Below are 18475 nucleotides of genomic sequence, written 5' to 3'. Positions count from 1 at the left end.
ATGCCCGTATATTTTTTTTCAGTCGAGGTCGCATAGCATAAAAGATCATTTACTTACATACTCTTAATTATACTCGAATTCACCACTATTTCATCACGTCATTAAAATGCATTAACCATTGAAATGGAAAAAAAATTGATGTAATTATAAATAAAGATCTTAAACAACCTTTCACTTTCACGCTACACGAGAGATGCAGCTCGCGTATACGAAGAATGGGCGAGACAACGAGAAATGTAAACAAAACACAATTGCTTTTAAAGAGGGCTCGGAAAATTTGACTTCTTGTATGTGCTGTAAGTTTACCATGTACTTCTTATTACTTTAATAATATTAAAGTGGGAGGGAACTATTTCTAATTGGCTGAAGAAAATGCTCGTAGTATAACAAAAGGAGATTTTTAAAATCATTTTAGACTTTTATGATGTAAAATAAGCTTTTTTTATTGCCTGTGTTCACCGAATATTTAATTAAAATTAAATAGAAAAGTTTAAAAATAGTTTTAATTTTGTTCGTTACTATAACGTAAAATAAGCATATCATTTTTTTTTCTTTAGAGTTTTAAATGTTTTAAAATTATGTTTTTATAACGTTAAATAAACGTAATTATTGTTTACGGTCTTTAGAATATTCATTTGAAGTGGGAGTGTAGAAATATTTCTTAATCTTTTCAGTTTAGTTTGAAATAAAACGTATTGTATTGTCTGTGTTCTCTGAACATTCAATTAAAATTAGGTTGTAGAGTTTATTTTAAATTTTCCAAAATTTTGTTCAACGTGAAATGAGCATTGTTCACTCTCCGTTCTCTAACACAGTTTAAACACAAGAATTAAAGGGTATATCGTCTGTATTTTTTATTACGAGTTTAAACATAATGTACTGGCAATGACCTTCAACAAGCCAGGTGAAAGGGTTGTTCAGAACAACACAACTTAATGTGTACCACCTGCTGATTGCAGCGTAGCACGAGAACTTCATAATTCATCACTGTTTAATAGTATTACCCATCCAAGACGAGTGAGGACCTAGGGGATGAGCGCGCCACTTGTTCTGTTTACGAACGATACCGTCCTGCAGCCGGTACTGTCAGACTATAGAGGCAACGTCATATGATTTGACCACGCGACGTATTTATTTGGGTTTCATGGGATCAATTTTGCTTGAACATAAGAAAAAAATCTTGTATCATTACATAAATAAATAAAATTAAGAAAGTTAATTAATAGTGATAATATTGATGATGATGATAATAATAATAATAATAATAATAATAATAATAATAATAATAATAATAATAATTTATTTTATTTTACCTCTCAAATTTAAGGCCTTAAGACCTTATCTTACACTCAACCAGATCTGTACTTAGTGATATACTTATTTACATACAATTTTAGTTATTTATTATAAATAATATATTTCATTAAGCACAATATATAGCGTTCCGCCGATGCATTTATACTCGTAACACAAAGAGTATGACTGTCATTATCAATATCGGTATATATAGAGTAATTACATTTCGAACATAATTCACTGCAATAATGTTCAATGTTTTTATTTAGGCACAATAGTTTCTGTCACACCCAGAACGAAGAGAAATTGAAGAAAATTGTATTGCAATACAAATCGCAGATTATGTTTAGTTCCAAGAAGGCTTCGGATGGTTGTACCGCAGCTCTCTCAACAGGAAGGATTTGTGCAGCAGGGGTGGACTGTGAAGAGAGCAGGGGTATCACAGTCTAATAGGCTACATACAGTCGCACAACTCGCAACACTTTTTTTTTTTTTGCCAACTCTCGACAGCTGATGCGACAGTAGCGCCCAAGCGGCTGGCAAGGTGAAGCAATTGAGTCGTAGGATTGCTGCCACAAATAATATGTATTAGACTGTGAAAATATCCACTTCAAGGCTTTGGTTTCTCGAATCGCGGCCTCAACCCGACTGCCCCCGAATTCCACCGAGCCGCTCCGGACGTACGGAAAGATTGTGGGTGGTGATACTAGAGAGAAATCTGAAATAATTATGTGAAATATATTTTTCAAATTTTCAGCGCAAGTGCACAATGAAGAATGAACAATAAATTTTAATTATTCCGTAACAAAGATATATGACAGTGTGTGAATGTGCCTATAAATATAATATTCACGTAATCCATTACTTCATACTACAGGTTGTAACCAAGATTACTGATCTTGGGTTGTAACCATCCTCAAACCAAGCAGAAGTCACGGGTCACGTGTTATTGTTGTCATTTGAGGAAGTAAAGTCACAGTTTAATATCATAGTCACGAAGCTCTCGCGATACAGCGCTCCAAGCAGTTAGCAACTGAGAGTACTAACTGTGTCTATAGGCCTACTATTTCGCATTGTCTGTGATGAGGCGATAGTAGCGATCCTAATGGCTAGCAACTGAAGTTCAACTGTCATTGAATGCATATTCCCTACGTATTGAGCTTCGTGACTGTATGTACTAGAATGTGGTAAAGCCTGCTGTTGCAAGCGTTGAAGCGTGTGCAGTTTTCTTTATTATAGTGGCAATGTATTTCTAATCTTTTTGTTTAATAGTATCTGGAGTTAGATTATTCTTATGTTAGACAATTATTCAATGTCTGAATAATATAAAGTGAAAGAGTTATTGAATATGTAATCCATTTGCCAGCTTAGGTAGGAAGACAAACTTGTGATCGTAAAGAGTGGAAGCCTACTCGAATCGTTTACTGCAAAGTGAACAGAAGGAGAAAAATAAGAATCCCTACGAAAGGTATTGTAATGTAATCAGTAATGGTCTGAAAGAGGGAGAAGAGCCATGATCTAAAAGGAGAAACTGTAATGATGAAGATATTCGTGTCATGTATTCAAGAGTATTTTGTGAAGTTTATACACCATTATGGCTCACAGACTAAGTTTATATTTGAATCTCAGAAACACTTTAAGTTTGTGGCGTTTTTGATGAGTTATGATGCAGACCTTCCTTCCTATTGATGTATTTTCTGAACTTAAATAATCTTAAAACTTATAAATTCTGACCTTGTGCGTTTGAAAAATGAACTTAAAGTGATGTATTCTCTTAAGGAGTTTTCTCAAAAATCGCTCGAAAGGAAAGCTGGTAGTATTTCAAAACAGATCAATTACAATGCAATAATAGTTAAATATTGCATTCGTTGTTTTATAGACGATTTGTCTAATCACGTTTTTAACAACTGAATACTTGTGGGTAAAAAGGTTGTAACAGGCAAAGCCTAAATTTTTCAGGAAAGACAAAAAAAAAACTATTTTGGGAACATTTTATTGACACGTGTTTTGATTTTTTTTTTTAACTACATAGTGCTTCTGTAACAATATAGAGGAATGAAAAACCATTCAATAATGCTGAACGTTTAGAAATTGAACAAAAAACTAACTTTTCCATGTAGAAAGGCTGTAACACTTATTTACGTTGTTGGTTACAATCTTTTACCAATTTATGCAGTATTTTCTAGAAACTGCCTCAGGAGTACTCCTTCTCCTGATATCTATAAGCTCCACACTTCAGCTGATAGGTAGAAGGGTTTGTTGATTATAATTCATCTGGTAAAACAGCAGTTTGTTGTCCTCCTTACTTAAATTCTTGCATTGATTGGGGCATTTGCATGAAGCCATCTGAAACCATAAGAAACAAAATGCGTAGGCCTATTTAGATTATAATCATTACGGCTAAGCATTATTGTAATGTTGTCTTTTATTAAACTTAATTTTGTATTGAAAATGCTGTCTCACCATAACCTAAGATTCATATGTGGTATAACAAAAGCTTACAGTCTTTATGAACCAACCCTTCACATGGTACTTTTCCTGGTCTAGGTTTGTTTCCATGAGCCGTATATGTTGTCCAGAATTTCTTCTGTGTTTCTTCTGATTCCTCTTCCACTTTATGTTAACTTTTCGCTTTTACGTTTATTTCTATCATCACAAAGCTTTGGACTAAATTTCAAGCATGTAGTGTCAGCCATTACTACTAAACGGTTACAACCTTCTTGCTCCTGCACAACAATATAATTTCAAGTATAAACAGAAATATCAAGTTAGCCAACATTAACTCCATACATAGGCTACATTCCTCAAGGTTTCTACAATCTTTCTGCATGGAAACATGCTTTTGAGAAAAAATGCAGGTTCCAACCTTTTTGCCCGCAGGTATTCAATTACATCTTTACATGTTAGTTTATTAGACCTGTCTAGTTTTTCCTGTCAGTGATAGTCCGTCATTATTCCAGAATACGCCATGATTCACTGTGGTAGCTTAAAATCTCAGAATGGTAATATTATTAAGCCTATTCATATTAGAGTTAATAACAGTTGTGAAGCTAGAACAAAAGGTGAGATAGAAACTGCCACTACCGGTACATCTACTTCAGATACTGAAACTAGAAGTGAATATGACATACTTGGTTCCAAATGGAATGTATCTAAAATAAAAAGAAATATATGAAAATACACTTCTGGTTTATGCCATTACAAGGGCATGTCTTAAAGTTTCATCTGTTTCCATTGAAGTGCATACTCCAGCATGGGCCAGCTCGTAAACAGTGTCGACACCATAGGAGGTTGCACACACACGCATGCACACATACACACACACACGTATTGAGACTTGAATTAAGAGATGCACTATTGGCTTTACTTGAAACTATTTCGAATATTAGAGTAGGTCATTTTTAAAGTATTATCATTATAAGAAAATGGACTGCAATGATCGTAATAAACTCTGTTTTCTTCAGAAACCCTCTACATGCATGTCTAGTGGGCATATAATATTAGAAGTCTGCTACCAATTACATTATGAAATTAAAAATATCACGGCCTTTCTTATCTTTGAAGTAGGACCCTGTGTAACATGCCACAAAAATGTTTGTTCTTTCAATTTTTCTTATTCATATCTTTGTTTTTCAAATGGCTGACTTAATATCCTACACAGTTGAATGTATTCATTTTTATTATATGCTGATTAATTATTGCTTACGATACAATAGTGATAAAAATGGCAATTTATTTTGTAAGTAGGGGTGTTTGCGAAACGAGTGTAGCAGCCCTACGATCAAAATAAAGTCATTGTTAACATGTATGTCGCACATTATTTTTTCAGACAGTCTTTCAGACAATATTACTCCTGACTTCTTCACTGCTGTATTCAATCTCATTATAGCAGTGAAATTTTATCACATTACAACCAAGTGGTGGTATAGTTTAGTGGTGGAGCATTTGACAGCAAGTCGAAAGGTCTCCAGTTGAAACCCGGGTGCCCCACAACTCTCTATAAAATGAATTTAATTCTCAATTGTTTCGTGTAGCTTTCAATAAAATAGTTGTTAAAACAGTTTATTTAATTTGTGTAAGTTTCTTAACTAAAAATAATAATTTTTAAGAGTATGCCTACTATTATTTGAACTGATTTCAGTGAGATTGCTACTGTGTGACATCTGGTGGGGAACAATTATTGACAATTGGCGCAAACAATTGAAAGTCAGTGTTAAAAATACTTTTCACATTAGTGTTAAAAGCATTTTTGCATGCTACTGTGTTCATTTTCATTCATTCATAGTGTTCTGCCCAAGGGCAGGTCTTATACTGCAAACCCAGCATTCTCCAGTCTTTCCTATTTTCTACCTTCCTCTTAGTCTCTTCATATGACCCATATATCTTAATGTCGTCTATTATCTGAAATCTTCTTCTGCCCCGAACTCTTCTCCCGTTTACCATTCCTTCCAGTGCATCCTTCAGAAGGCAGTTATGCTATTGTATATTAGTCAGTTTTTAACACACTTGTCTAGCGTTAAAAGACTTACTTTTAGGAATGGCTTTCTGAAATAATAATTTTTTTTTTTTTTTGAGGACAATAATTGTATGAGAAGGAATGAAAACTTGGGATGATTTTTTATTACCATATATAAATTTTGTCTTCTATGTATTTGTAGTTTTTTTTGGAAGAGGTGTTAAATGAAATTTGTTAATTTGTTTTTTCAGAGGTGGAGTAGCCTTGTGTCTGAGTCCCCAGGGTCGCCGCAACGGTGAGGCTCTTGTTAGATTTGTGAACCAGGAACATCGCGACATGGCGCTCAAGAGGCATAAGCATCATATTGGTAATAGATACATTGAAGTATACAAAGCGTCGGGTGAGGATTTCATCAATGTGGCAGGAGGTGAGTTTCATAATGTTAGGCAAATATTGAGCCTGGAGTGAGATGTAAATAAAACTGTTAAAGTACTACCTTTGTACAGGGACAGAGCAAAGAAAGAAATATTTTAATTATTTCCGGTTATGTACCTCTGTACACTTGGATAGAGAGAATTTTTCAGTATAGTGATGTCATAGTAGTTTAAAGTACATAATGCACAATGGGTACATTGAAACGTGTCGTTCCTGTTTTTTTAGACGATTGTACTCTTTTGTTGTACCCCACTGATGCTGTTTACTTGTCTTGTAAGTTGAGAATACAACAAGTTGCCTGGTTGCTATACAAACAAAATAAGAATTCTTCATTGTTGGATACACCCTTTTAACACTTGATCATAGTGAGGATCACATAAGAACAGTTCCTAAACAGCAAATATTGCCGTCTTGTTAGTGTTGCCAACTGTTACCAGATATCACACGATCCTACATACTAAATGACTTATTTACTTACTTACTGTACTTTATGTTGGAAGGTTATTCAAATAATTCAATAATTTGTAACATATTTTTGTAGGCAAACTATACAGGAAAGGGATCAACATGTCAAGTATTTTGTCTGGCAGTACGAAATTCATTGGTTTGACTAAACAATTGACTCACGAGACCTAACCTAAAAATGTATTTTGTTTGACCACGTGAAATTATTAGTACTAACTCTGAAAACTTACCTGACTATAGTCTTGAATTATAACCACAACGCAACACATAAAATAACTATTATATATTAATATTAATACTGATATTAATTAATTATTAATATGTTCAAATTTTATTAGCTTCCAGTAACCGGCTCAGAAATCTAGTACAATTTTAATTTCCTGGAACTCCAATACTGACAAATATTGTCGATATTTGTCTCAGCTGCCAACATACTAGTTACAAAATCACTACCATTTGTAGTATTTGTCAGCATCGAAATTCGAAACGAAGTTGGTAAAAGAAAATTGAACCTGCAAACTATAAAATCACCACAATCCATTAGCATATGTAGTAATGGGGGGGGGGGGGATGATTAGGTTTCACCCTTAGGATATGAAGTAAGCTGACCCTACTATAATCACTAATTAACATTCTAACTTCTCTACTGTGTTAATGTTATAAAAATTACCTGGCTGACTAGTTTCGATGTGGTGCCCATCAATGTCCAAAGCTTGAAGTTTACCTAACGCATGTACATGTCCGAGGCTTCAGACAATGACAGACACCACATCAAAATACCAGCACAGCCAGATAATTTTTATAGTATTAACACAGTAAAAAAGTTATAATGTTAATCAGTGAAAATAAAAATAGTGCCATTTCAAAAAGGCATATGACTCGGTTAAGAGAGAAGTTTTACATAATATTCTTAATGAATTTGGTATTCCCAAGAAACTACATAGTTCGATTAATTAAAATATGTCTCACTGAAACGTACAGCAGTATAAGCATTTTCTGTCTGATGCTTTACCAATTCACTGTGTGCTAAAGCAAGGAGATGCACTATCGCCTTTATTTTTTAACTTTGCTCTAAAATATGCCATTAGGAAAGTCCAGGATTACAGACAAGGTTTGGAATTGAATTGGTTACATCAGCTGCTTGTTTATGCAGATGATGTGAATATGTTAGAAGAAAATCTACAAACTATTAGGGAAAACACGGGAATTTTACTTGAAAGAAGTAAAGCGATAGGTTTGGAAGTAAATCCTGAAAAGACAAAGTATATGATTATGTCTCGTGATCGGAACATTGTACGAAAAGGAAATTTATCCTTTGAAGACGTGAAAAAAATTCAAATATCTTGGAGCAACAGTAACAAATACAAATGACACTCTGGAGTAAATTAAACGCAGAATAAATATGGGAAATTTCTGCTATTATTCGGTTGAAAAGCTTTTGTCACCGAGTCTCCTTTCAAAAAAGCTGAAAATTAGAATTTATAAAACAGTTATGTTACCAGTTGTTCTGTATGGTGTGGAACTTAAACTCTCACTTTGAGGGAGGAACAAAGGCTAAGGATGTTCGAGAATAAGATGTTTAGGAAAAAATATTTGGGGCTAAGAGGGATGAAGTTACAGGTGAACGGACAAAGTTACACCACACAAACTGCATTGTATTCTTCACCTGGCATAATTAGAAATATTAAATTCAGACAATTGAGATGGGCAGGGCATGTAGCACATATGGGCGAATCGAGAAATGCATATAGAGTGTTAGTTGGGGTTAGGAGGACAGCGAGAAAAAGACCTTTGGGGAGACCAAGACGTAGATGAGAGGATAATAATAAAATGGATTTGAGTAAGGTGGGATACGATGGTAGCGACTGGATTAATCTTGCTCAGGATTGGGACCGATGACGGGCTTTTAAGTAAGTAAGTAAGCTATGGTGAGGGAAGTGAAATGAACAAAAATCTATTACTGACTTTCTTTTACAGTATCTGAAGTGTGATCATAAAATATATACACATGTGTCACACTGTCTCTTCACCAAATCGGAATGTTTATTCATTTACGTCACATAACTTGTGTTTTTCAAAACAATTATCCCAATAATTCAAGAAGTTAAGCCTTTTTCTGAAATGAGTAGTTCTAGATTTTTCATGAATTCTTGACGTCCAGCTGATTTTCCATGCCTCTTCGCAATATTATTTATTATATCAATTCTACTTGGGATGAGGTTACATCACAGTACGTTTTGTATTCTGGATGTCTACAATTGAATGGGTCACCCCACCAATCTTGTAACAGCGATAAGTTAGAATGTTCGGAATGTTAAAAAAAGTATTTTTTAACGAAACATCCACACTTTAGAAGATCAGATCCACATAATGCATTAAAAAATACTTTTTAAAAAAGACATACACACACACACACACTCTTACATGCATTGACTTTTTGGTATTGTAGTCTGCGATTTCATAAAGTCCTGTACATGAATTTATGGGAAATGTGTTGTCATTTCAGAAATTGTGAAGTGCTGATTTTTGAAAATGGTCATACTTTTATTTGTTCCATAAACTGATCATTGACACTTTTTTTTCATTGTGTACATTTGTTTGCCCTTCTCTCAACTGCTTACAAAATTGTTTGTACTTTCCTTCACATTACCCTCGAAACCTTGCACAACTGTCAAATTACTGTAATTTCTTTACTAGTGGAATTCTCTGTTTTATTACTAATTTTCAATTGACATTGCATAATGACAAAATCAGAATAGTCCATAAAGTCACACAGGGCTTCTTAATTATTCACAACAAATTGTGGATATATAATTATTGAAAAACAACCTCCTGAATTTACAGACTGCCATTGAAGTCAAGGTAAAAAGAAGAATGGTGTCAATGAAAGGAAAGAAAGGGAGATCTCCAAAGGAGATTAATTAAGTTTATCTTGCAAAAGATTTTCATAAAGAATAGAGATGATGTCTTAAATTCTAATTGAACCCAATGGCCATTAGGAACAAACTCTTGATTGTTGGTAATATTTAACCGGCCTGATTTTCTGAATGTCCATCATAGAACATTCATGACATAAATGCAGCACTGCCTCTCATTATAGCAAAAAAACTTTGTAGTAATTATTGGTCTACAGTTTTAAAGTAAGGTTTTGAAATGTGTAGTGATAGATTTCATGATTTATATGAAAATGTTTATTAACTTATGTATGTTTGCAGGTAGCAATAATGAAGCTCAAGCGTTTTTGTCAAGAGGAGGTCAAGTTATTGTCAGGATGCGAGGACTTCCTTATGACTGTACAGCAAAACAAGTTGTAAGTAACTGCTACATGCACATAATCACACTGTTTTCCAAATCTTCATACATAACATTCCATATCAACCATCATCATCAGGACCACAACTACTCTTCTCAAATTCACTCTTGAAATTGAAAGCTGCTATTGAGTATCTGTTTGGCTTTGTATTACCAAATTGGGTAGATAGTTTTGTAAGAAATACCAACTGTGATGAGTGGATGTAGTTTCCCCTCCCCCCATGTGAATGTCATAAATAGTAAAGGGAGAGATTTAGGTATACTATTTATTGTGAAACTGTTAAATGCTAGCTACCTGCAGCAATATCCAGAAATGGACATATATGTGTAATAATTATATAGTATTAGGATAGTAAACGCAGTCACAAATTACCACCTTAAACCTCCTACCATCACATTAAGGTTTGGGGTTGAAGTCTTTCCAACAGACCAACAGTAAATTCTTGGATTGAACAAGAGAATATCAACACCACTACCACAATTACAAACACAACTACAACCATCACTACCGACACCACCACAATAACCCTACAAGCAACCATCACTACTACTACCATCACAATCAACATTACAACCACCAATATCGCACAATCAGCACTACAACCACCAAAACCATCACTACAATCACAAATACCATCACATTCACAACTACAATCCACCACCCAACACCATCACAATCACCACTACAACAATAATTAAGTCCACCATCACAATCACCATCAGAATCATCACTACAACCAACATCATCATCATCACTACAACTGCCATCACCATCACAATCATGACTACAACCAGCATCATTATCACAATCACCACTACAACCACAAACCTGTCACAATCAACACTACAACCACCAGGACCATCATAATTGTCACTACATCCACCAACACCATCATAATTATCACTACAACCACCAACACCATCACAATCACCATTACAACCACCAACACTGTCACAATCACCACTGCAACCACAAACATTGTCACAATCACCACTACAACCACCACCACATCACAATCACCACTAGTCACCACCACCATCACAATCACCACTACAGTCACCACCACCATCACAATCACTACAACCACACCACCATCACAGTCACCACTACAACCACCAGCACTGTCACAATTACCAATACAACCACCACCATCACAATCGCCACTACAACCACCACCACCAACACCATCACAGTCGCCACTACAACCACCAAGACAATTACCACTATAACCACCAGCACCATAATAATCATCACTACAATCACAAACACCATTGCCATTACAACCACTACCACCATCACAATCATCACTACAACGACCACCAGCAGCACAATGATCATCACCACCATCATAATAATTTCAATCACTACTACATCTATATTAAAATCACCATTATCATTAAAACCATCACAGAACCACTACAACCACTTCATCACCAGCATCACTGTCATCACAATTACCAAAATTTCGGTATGTATACATTAAAACATCATTTTCATCATTAATACTAGATTTACCTCTACCATCACAATTGCTACTACCATCATCATTACCACTTTACAATCACGACTACTATAATCAGTGCCTCACAACCACCACTACCACACCTATATCAGAGTTACAATCAACCATAGCCACTGTTACTTCATCTAAAACTACTGTTACCATTAAGGATCTTGAAACTTCCCGAAAGGGTTTATTTTAAATATAAATTCTTCTGATTAATATTGGTTTTGCTCTTCTATAAAATGTTGTTCTGAAAAGTTAGGTTGTTGTTTCTATAGAAACCCGTCTTCTCAATCTCCTATTGTAGGTTCCATTCTTCCATTGTCTTGATGATGTGTACTCATTTCATGGTAGATTTTCCCTATTTTTTCTCCCCTTGTGACAAATTTTAGAATTTTCATGGCTCTTTCTTTCTGCAGTACTCCTTGTTAAAGTCTGTAAATATTATTTATTTGTTTTTTTATTTAGTTATTTATTCAGTTATTTATATATTTAGTTATTTATTTGGTTATTTAACTATTTATTCATTCGTTATTTATGTATTTAGTTACTATTTAATTATTTATTTATTCCAGTTGGACTTCTTTGAAGCTGGTGAAAATTCATGTCAGGTGATGGATGGAGAAGAAGGGGTATTGTTTGTAAAAAAGCCTGATGGTCGAGCTACTGGAGACGCATTTGTCTTATTTAGTCAAGAGGAGGATGCTGGCAAAGCCTTGAGCAAACATCGTGAACTGATTGGCTCTCGATATATTGAACTGTTTCGTAGCACAACAGCAGAGGTTCAGCAGGTGAGATTATTATCTGTCACTGAAATTGTAACTTTATTAGCTAGCTGTCATCTCACTGAATGGATTAAGAATTAGCCTCAGAGTATTCCTTGAAATCTGTGGTGTATAGAAGGGTTACAGTTTATTTTTCTTCTGAATATATCTGCTTCCTTTGCCATTTTTTACCACCACTGATTCTTTATTTCACTATTTGCAACCGAAATCAATGAGAAGTAGTCTGGATTGAAGTTTTCCTCCTTTTTAATTAAGACGATTCCTGTTCCTCTTCACTCCAGCTCTCATTTTCCATGGAAGAGGATGACTGACTTTTCTTCCACCTTTTGGTCTAGCTCCAGCTCGTCTGTTGTCCTCAGTTATTTTAATGAGCATTTCTGTGTTAGTTATTTTTTTTTTGTTTAATTCTATTTGACGAATTTGTTTTATCAATTTTTCGATGCCCTGGACCTGACATGACTGCTTTGTGCCTTTACTGCATATCCAGTCCCTCAATACACTGTGTTCCAAAATTATGGTAACACTTTCATATGATTATTATTAAGAAACTTTTAAAGTTACAAATTCTAAGATTCATCAGAAAAGGAGTTATTTCTGTTGCCATGGGAGACATTGTTGAAAAATATCAACTTCACAAAATAGTTTTGCATTCTGCAACTTGCGGAAACAAATTCAGTAACATTTCTGAATTTTCCATCTGCCAGATTGTCGGACTGTATAGTTAAATTGAGCATGCACATTATGTTATAACTGAAATTCAGGTGACCCAAATTTTTGTTCCTGAGTCTGTACTACTGTTACTGATTTGGTCTATCACTCTCGGTCTACCCAGTCACCAGACTTCGGGGTACGTGAAATATGCAGTTTATGTACCCCTGTACCCCAAGACAAGACCTAGAAGAAGTAAGACATCGGATCATTGCTGCAATTCCATCCATACCCCAGAGATATGTTAGAGAGAGTGTCCTTCAAAGTTTCTATCTCTGTTTTGGCATGGTACTTAACTCGATTATTATTGATCTTATTGTGGTTTTACAAATTTTGATCCTGCTTTTAGTCATGATGTACTTTTTGTTTCTGGTTATATCCTTCGTTCAGTTTCCTTGAGTACAGTTAGGCATTCAAAGAGGCCACTGGAACTGCACACGAGGAAATTGTACGAACTACAATAAGCTCTAACTCATGCTTGAGCAAACTACCAGTATAAAACATCTCCCGAATATTTTGAAGGCAGATATTTAATGACAATTTAATAAACTTGTTAATTACACCTGAAATAGTTTTTCATTTCACATGATGGTAATAATGATGATTTATTTATTATTATTATTATTATTATTATTATTATTATTATTATTATTATTATTTATCCTCTATGACAAATCTTATGCACATGTATGGTTTGTTCCTTTCATACCTACCTACATCACCAGATTTGTGAAGAAAAATATAGTGTCTCTACATTGAACTTTCCGAATTTCATTGTGTTTTAAGAAAGTAATCCAATGTGGAACAGTTATTGATGCACTTAAAATATAAATTTATAAAGTTTAAATAATAATAAAAAAGAAAAGTCGAAACGCATATCTCTTAGTTCCTAGATTTCGACCTTTGATTGTTTGGTGAGAAATAGAACATCTTAAAGTTTTATCATGCTTTTATTGTTACTTTCTGAGAACATGTTGAAATTCTGAAATTTGGATGCACACATATGATGTTTCACATTGAAATAAATTGGATAAGAATTTGTTATGTAATGTATGTCTTTCTCGAGACTTGTTTGAAAATATTTGTAAAATTTGTTAAATGAATGATAACTGAGCTCATCTCTTGCAGCCTGCATATATGGAAGTTTGATCTGGTATGTCTTGATGTAATAGAGTAAGATTTAAGTTTTCAATTTTATGAATGCAAAGTTATCTTAGCCACATGTCTAACATTCCCCCCTCTCTTCCCAAAAGAATGTACCTATTAAACTGAAATTTGTTGCGTAGATTTACTGTAACTTTATTGTTTAGTTTAGAGTTCTTGAGATACCAGTATATTTAGACATATTTATCTTTCTGTTTTTCATAGTTACAATATAGAAAATCTCATTCATTTTACTTTTTAGTTTTTATGCAGTAACAGTAGGTATCTAAATTAAATTATACTTTTCATCTCGTGGAATACTTTTTCGAGTGACAGAAAGATATAGCATGAAGAGACTTTTTTAAACAAGTTCTTTACAGTAATACGTATTACAAGAGGAAAATAAGTTTATTAATATTAACAAAGTCAAATGTGAAATGTATACAAATTACTCATAAAATAGGCGAAGAATGTCGCATTTCTAGTACTAATCTATAGTTACAAAATGATATTTTAATGATTTATGCTCTGTAATAGCGAACGGTAGGCAATATTTGTGTCTCTAATTTCTCCACAATTTCAGAAGCATAGTTATTACATCTTATTTGATGAAAATATGATGGAACTTAATATTCATAGCGTTGCTGTGCCTCCAAAATCCACTGTGTGTTTTAAAAAGAATTTGCAGGAGAAAGAAAAAAAAATAATGTCACTTTTAATTCCCTTGATTTTTAAAGCTACTTTCTGTGTAATTTCAACCATTACAAAAAAAATGAAGAAATTATGCCGAAAGCAGCATTGAAAATCAAGGAAATTAAAAGTGACCGTGGGTTTTTCTTTCTCCTGCAAAATCTTAGAAGAAAGAAATGCGGATTGTTGAAGTGCAGTGACATATATATAACTAATACCACCACATTCTAGATATGTATGGATGGTCATTATGAAACTTTGTGTAGGATATAAACAGTGTAGGCCTACATAACTTTCGATAAGAAAGAGATTTAAATATCATCCATACCATAGCCTGGGTTCAATTCACGGTGCAGCATGCTGTACTTGTACAAGAGTGCGAACGTTCGGCTACCCAATCATTCACAGAATAGTAGTAGTGAGCACAATAAGCTTCAGGCTGCAGTGCAAGTCTTCGGGTCCCTCCTCTGCACAAGGGGAAAAAAAGAACAAAAAAGAAAACAGTGCTGCATAGCTATTATGCCTACATTGTCATATGAATGCAGTTTCCTTCTCCCCACCTCCCTACAGTTATTGTTAAATCACCCTTTCTAGGAAATTTACTTATCAATTTAGAATGAATGTCTTACGTTTAGTATATTTGTGATCTCATTGTGTCACCCTTTTTAGGAAATTTACTTATCAATTTGAAATGAATGTCTTTCGTTTAGTACCGGTATATTTGTGATCTCATTGTGTTCCTATTCTGTGTCGTTTTTATGAATGCTAACATTTATTAGAACTCTTTGCATATTATTTGAATTATTGTAATATTTAATAAATATTAAAATAACTTGATGTGACATTCATATTTCCCATGACCCATTTAAATAAGAACCAGAGTTGCCTGAAAAGTTCATTCTAATTGTAAACTAGTGTCTGATCATCAGGTCAGTAATAATGATAACAATTCTTTAATATTACTTCAAATTATTCAATGCTCCCGTCTTCCACAGATTTTAAGAATTATGTAAATGCTATTTTGTAGCTCCATATGAGAGCAAAGAAAAGAGCTAAGTGATGACATAAAATTGCAAATTTGATACCAGTAGTTAAAATTTTTGTGGTTAGGTCTTATTTCTTACTTTACCTCACTTATATGTAGGCCTACTTTGACTCTCTAATGGTTATTGTTTTTTCTTTTATTATGTTAGCATATCTAAGGTTGATAGTGTTGTTGTAAGATTATTTTGTGTACGTCATAGAGGTTTTATATGCTTGAAATTAGCGCTGCCATCTATCGACGTGCCTTAACTTTCATGGTATTGAAAGTGAGGTTAGATTCTTAGAAGGACATCACCTTGTCATTTGTAAGCCATGTGTACATTAGAACACATAACCTAATTTACTTGTAACACACTTTTGTGTAAATTTATATTGTACAGGTCTTAAATCGTTCAATGGACCCCAAAACTTATGAACAGCAAATGCCACTGATTGCACAAGTACCTCAAATGCCATTGTTGCCACAACACATTATTACTTCAGGGACACGAAAAGACTGCATACGACTTCGTGGGCTTCCATATGAGGCCCAAGTGGAACATATATTGGATTTCCTTGGAGAACATGCAAAAAATATTGTTTTTCAAGGTGTTCATATGGTCTACAATGCACAGGTAAGGTTTTATTTTTGTTACGATCAAATAGAAAGTTTGTCATTCAAATCTGATGTGTAACTTAACTGACTTATCAGTTATCATATTAAAAGAAAGCATGACTTTTAAGTGATTATACTAAATTTATTAGTAAGTAGGCCTAATACTTCAAATACTAGGCCTATTTGTAGAGTCAGTAGCAACCTGTTGAATCACATTTAAAATCAAAGAAAAAAAAAAGGCATTTAGAACTGTAGCCTAGGTTCTACTACCAGACGAACCTAACGATATTTTTTTTCACTAATGCGTGAAGGAGATATGGGCTTATGTATGAGGGGGAAAAAAGGTAATTATGTAGCTCAGTAGACTATGGCTAATGATGCCAGAAATTATTTTCACGGAATGTATTATAGTTAAAGGAAGCTGAAGCATTCAGTATTTATGTAGACGAAATTCTCCAGAAAAGCTACACTCAAGAAAGCACAATTTTCTTTTGCTTCACTGGCTTCTGTGAGATGTACCTATATAGTGATAAACACGTGGTTTTATTTTGCAGCCCAATTACTTTCAACGTAAAAATCGTTTGATACTTTACCTGTAAGATTATAATGCACTGTTGTAGTCCCCTTTTCTCTCACTTGTTACTTATTACCAATATAACCTGAGAGGTCCAGAATTACTAGGGAAGTGAACAAATTATGAAACAGTTACTGCAGTTTGGGGTAAGTACCATATGGTTTATTTCTTAGCAAACAAAAACAAACAGTCTAAAATAACTGACTTTTTCTGTTTTGTATTTTTGTTTTGTTTTTTAAATACCTAATAACATATTTTTAAAATGTTAGGTATTTCATATGTTATTAAATGCCATTTCAGTTATGGGTTTTTCTCATTTATGCGTTTTTCCTTCAGTTCTCCATAAAAACAATTTGCAGTCAATAATTTATTATGTGATTGAGTATTTATTACATTACATTGCATTAAAATATTCTCTCTCTACATAGCAGTTTTTCTCTGGAAAGTTTCATTCAGACACAACCATTAATAATTCTGTTACCAATACAGTATTGTGAATATTTGAAAAGAGTAATTACAACTTTCTGTGGAAAACAGTGTGATAATTTATTATTGACTGACTGGAGCCTAATAAGTTGTTACGGAAAAGTGGAATTGGATTTTGGGTGAAAATTTTTGTTTTATTTTGATTTTTCCAATTTATTATTTGTTTTCCCCCTCTTTAAAATTATATATCACATATGACTATAAACTGTACTAAGTATTCCAGTTTAATTTTTCGTTTTTTTTTTTTTTTATTAAATTAAAGAATGGGGTATACATGTTTTAATTGTAATGTGCTCATTTTCCATAAATTTGCGGATTTTTGGTGGAAGATTATATATAATTTTTGTTATTTTTTCAGTTTATTCTTTGATTTTATCTCCTTTAATATGATATATCACATATGATTGTCCTCTGATTGAGGTTCTGGCTGATATGTACATCTATTGTTATCAGGCAGTACATCTTATTTGACGATATGTGTCAGAGGAAGAACAATAATTGTTTGTATGCATCTGAAGTCTGACTAGTGTAATGTGGAGCTAGTAGGCAACGTATGCAATGGAGGGGGACAGGAACTGGTCACCCTACCCCATTATCTTCTGACCTAGTTGCCTCTTCTTCTTGGTGGTGGTATCTTCTTGGTATCACTTGTGATGTTCAGACCTGTCTTCGGACAGTTGATTAAACAACAACAGTCCACACCTGTGGAGTAATGGTTAGCGTGTCTGGCCACGAAACCAGGTGGCACAGGTTCGATTCCTGGTTGGAGCAAGTTACGTGGTTGAGGTTTTTTCCGGGGGTTTCCCTCAACCCAATATGAGCAAATGCTGGGTAACTTTCTGTGGTGGACCCTGGACTTATTTCACCGGCATTATCACCTTCATCTCATTCAGATGCTAAATAACCTAAGATGTTGATAAAGCGTCGTAAAATAACCTGCTTAAGAAAAAAAAAACAACATAATATGATTATACTAAAATT

At 34.0% G+C, this 18475-nt stretch overlaps 1 protein-coding gene across 9 annotated transcripts in view; it reads left to right on the top strand.

The window, feature by feature from the left end:
- Positions 1–18475, top strand: part of fus (epithelial splicing regulatory protein fusilli) — a 544142-nt gene that overhangs the window by 461049 nt on the left and 64618 nt on the right. For all 9 annotated transcript variants that reach the window (XR_011333184.1, XR_011333185.1, XM_069831352.1 and 6 more), the window contains 4 exons: positions 6004–6179; positions 9868–9962; positions 12045–12260; positions 16220–16453. Coding sequence is in view for 7 of the 9 variants with exons in the window: in XM_069831352.1 (XP_069687453.1) it covers positions 6004–6179; positions 9868–9962; positions 12045–12260; positions 16220–16453 (721 nt within the window). In the remaining 2 variants the exon portion in view is untranslated. The remainder of the gene's footprint in view (positions 1–6003; positions 6180–9867; positions 9963–12044; positions 12261–16219; positions 16454–18475) is intronic.

This window comes from Periplaneta americana, chromosome 7 (genome assembly GCF_040183065.1).
Source record: "Periplaneta americana isolate PAMFEO1 chromosome 7, P.americana_PAMFEO1_priV1, whole genome shotgun sequence".
Lineage (NCBI taxonomy): Eukaryota > Metazoa > Arthropoda > Insecta > Blattodea > Blattidae > Periplaneta > Periplaneta americana.
This window is presented reverse-complemented; position numbering and strand designations above follow the sequence as displayed.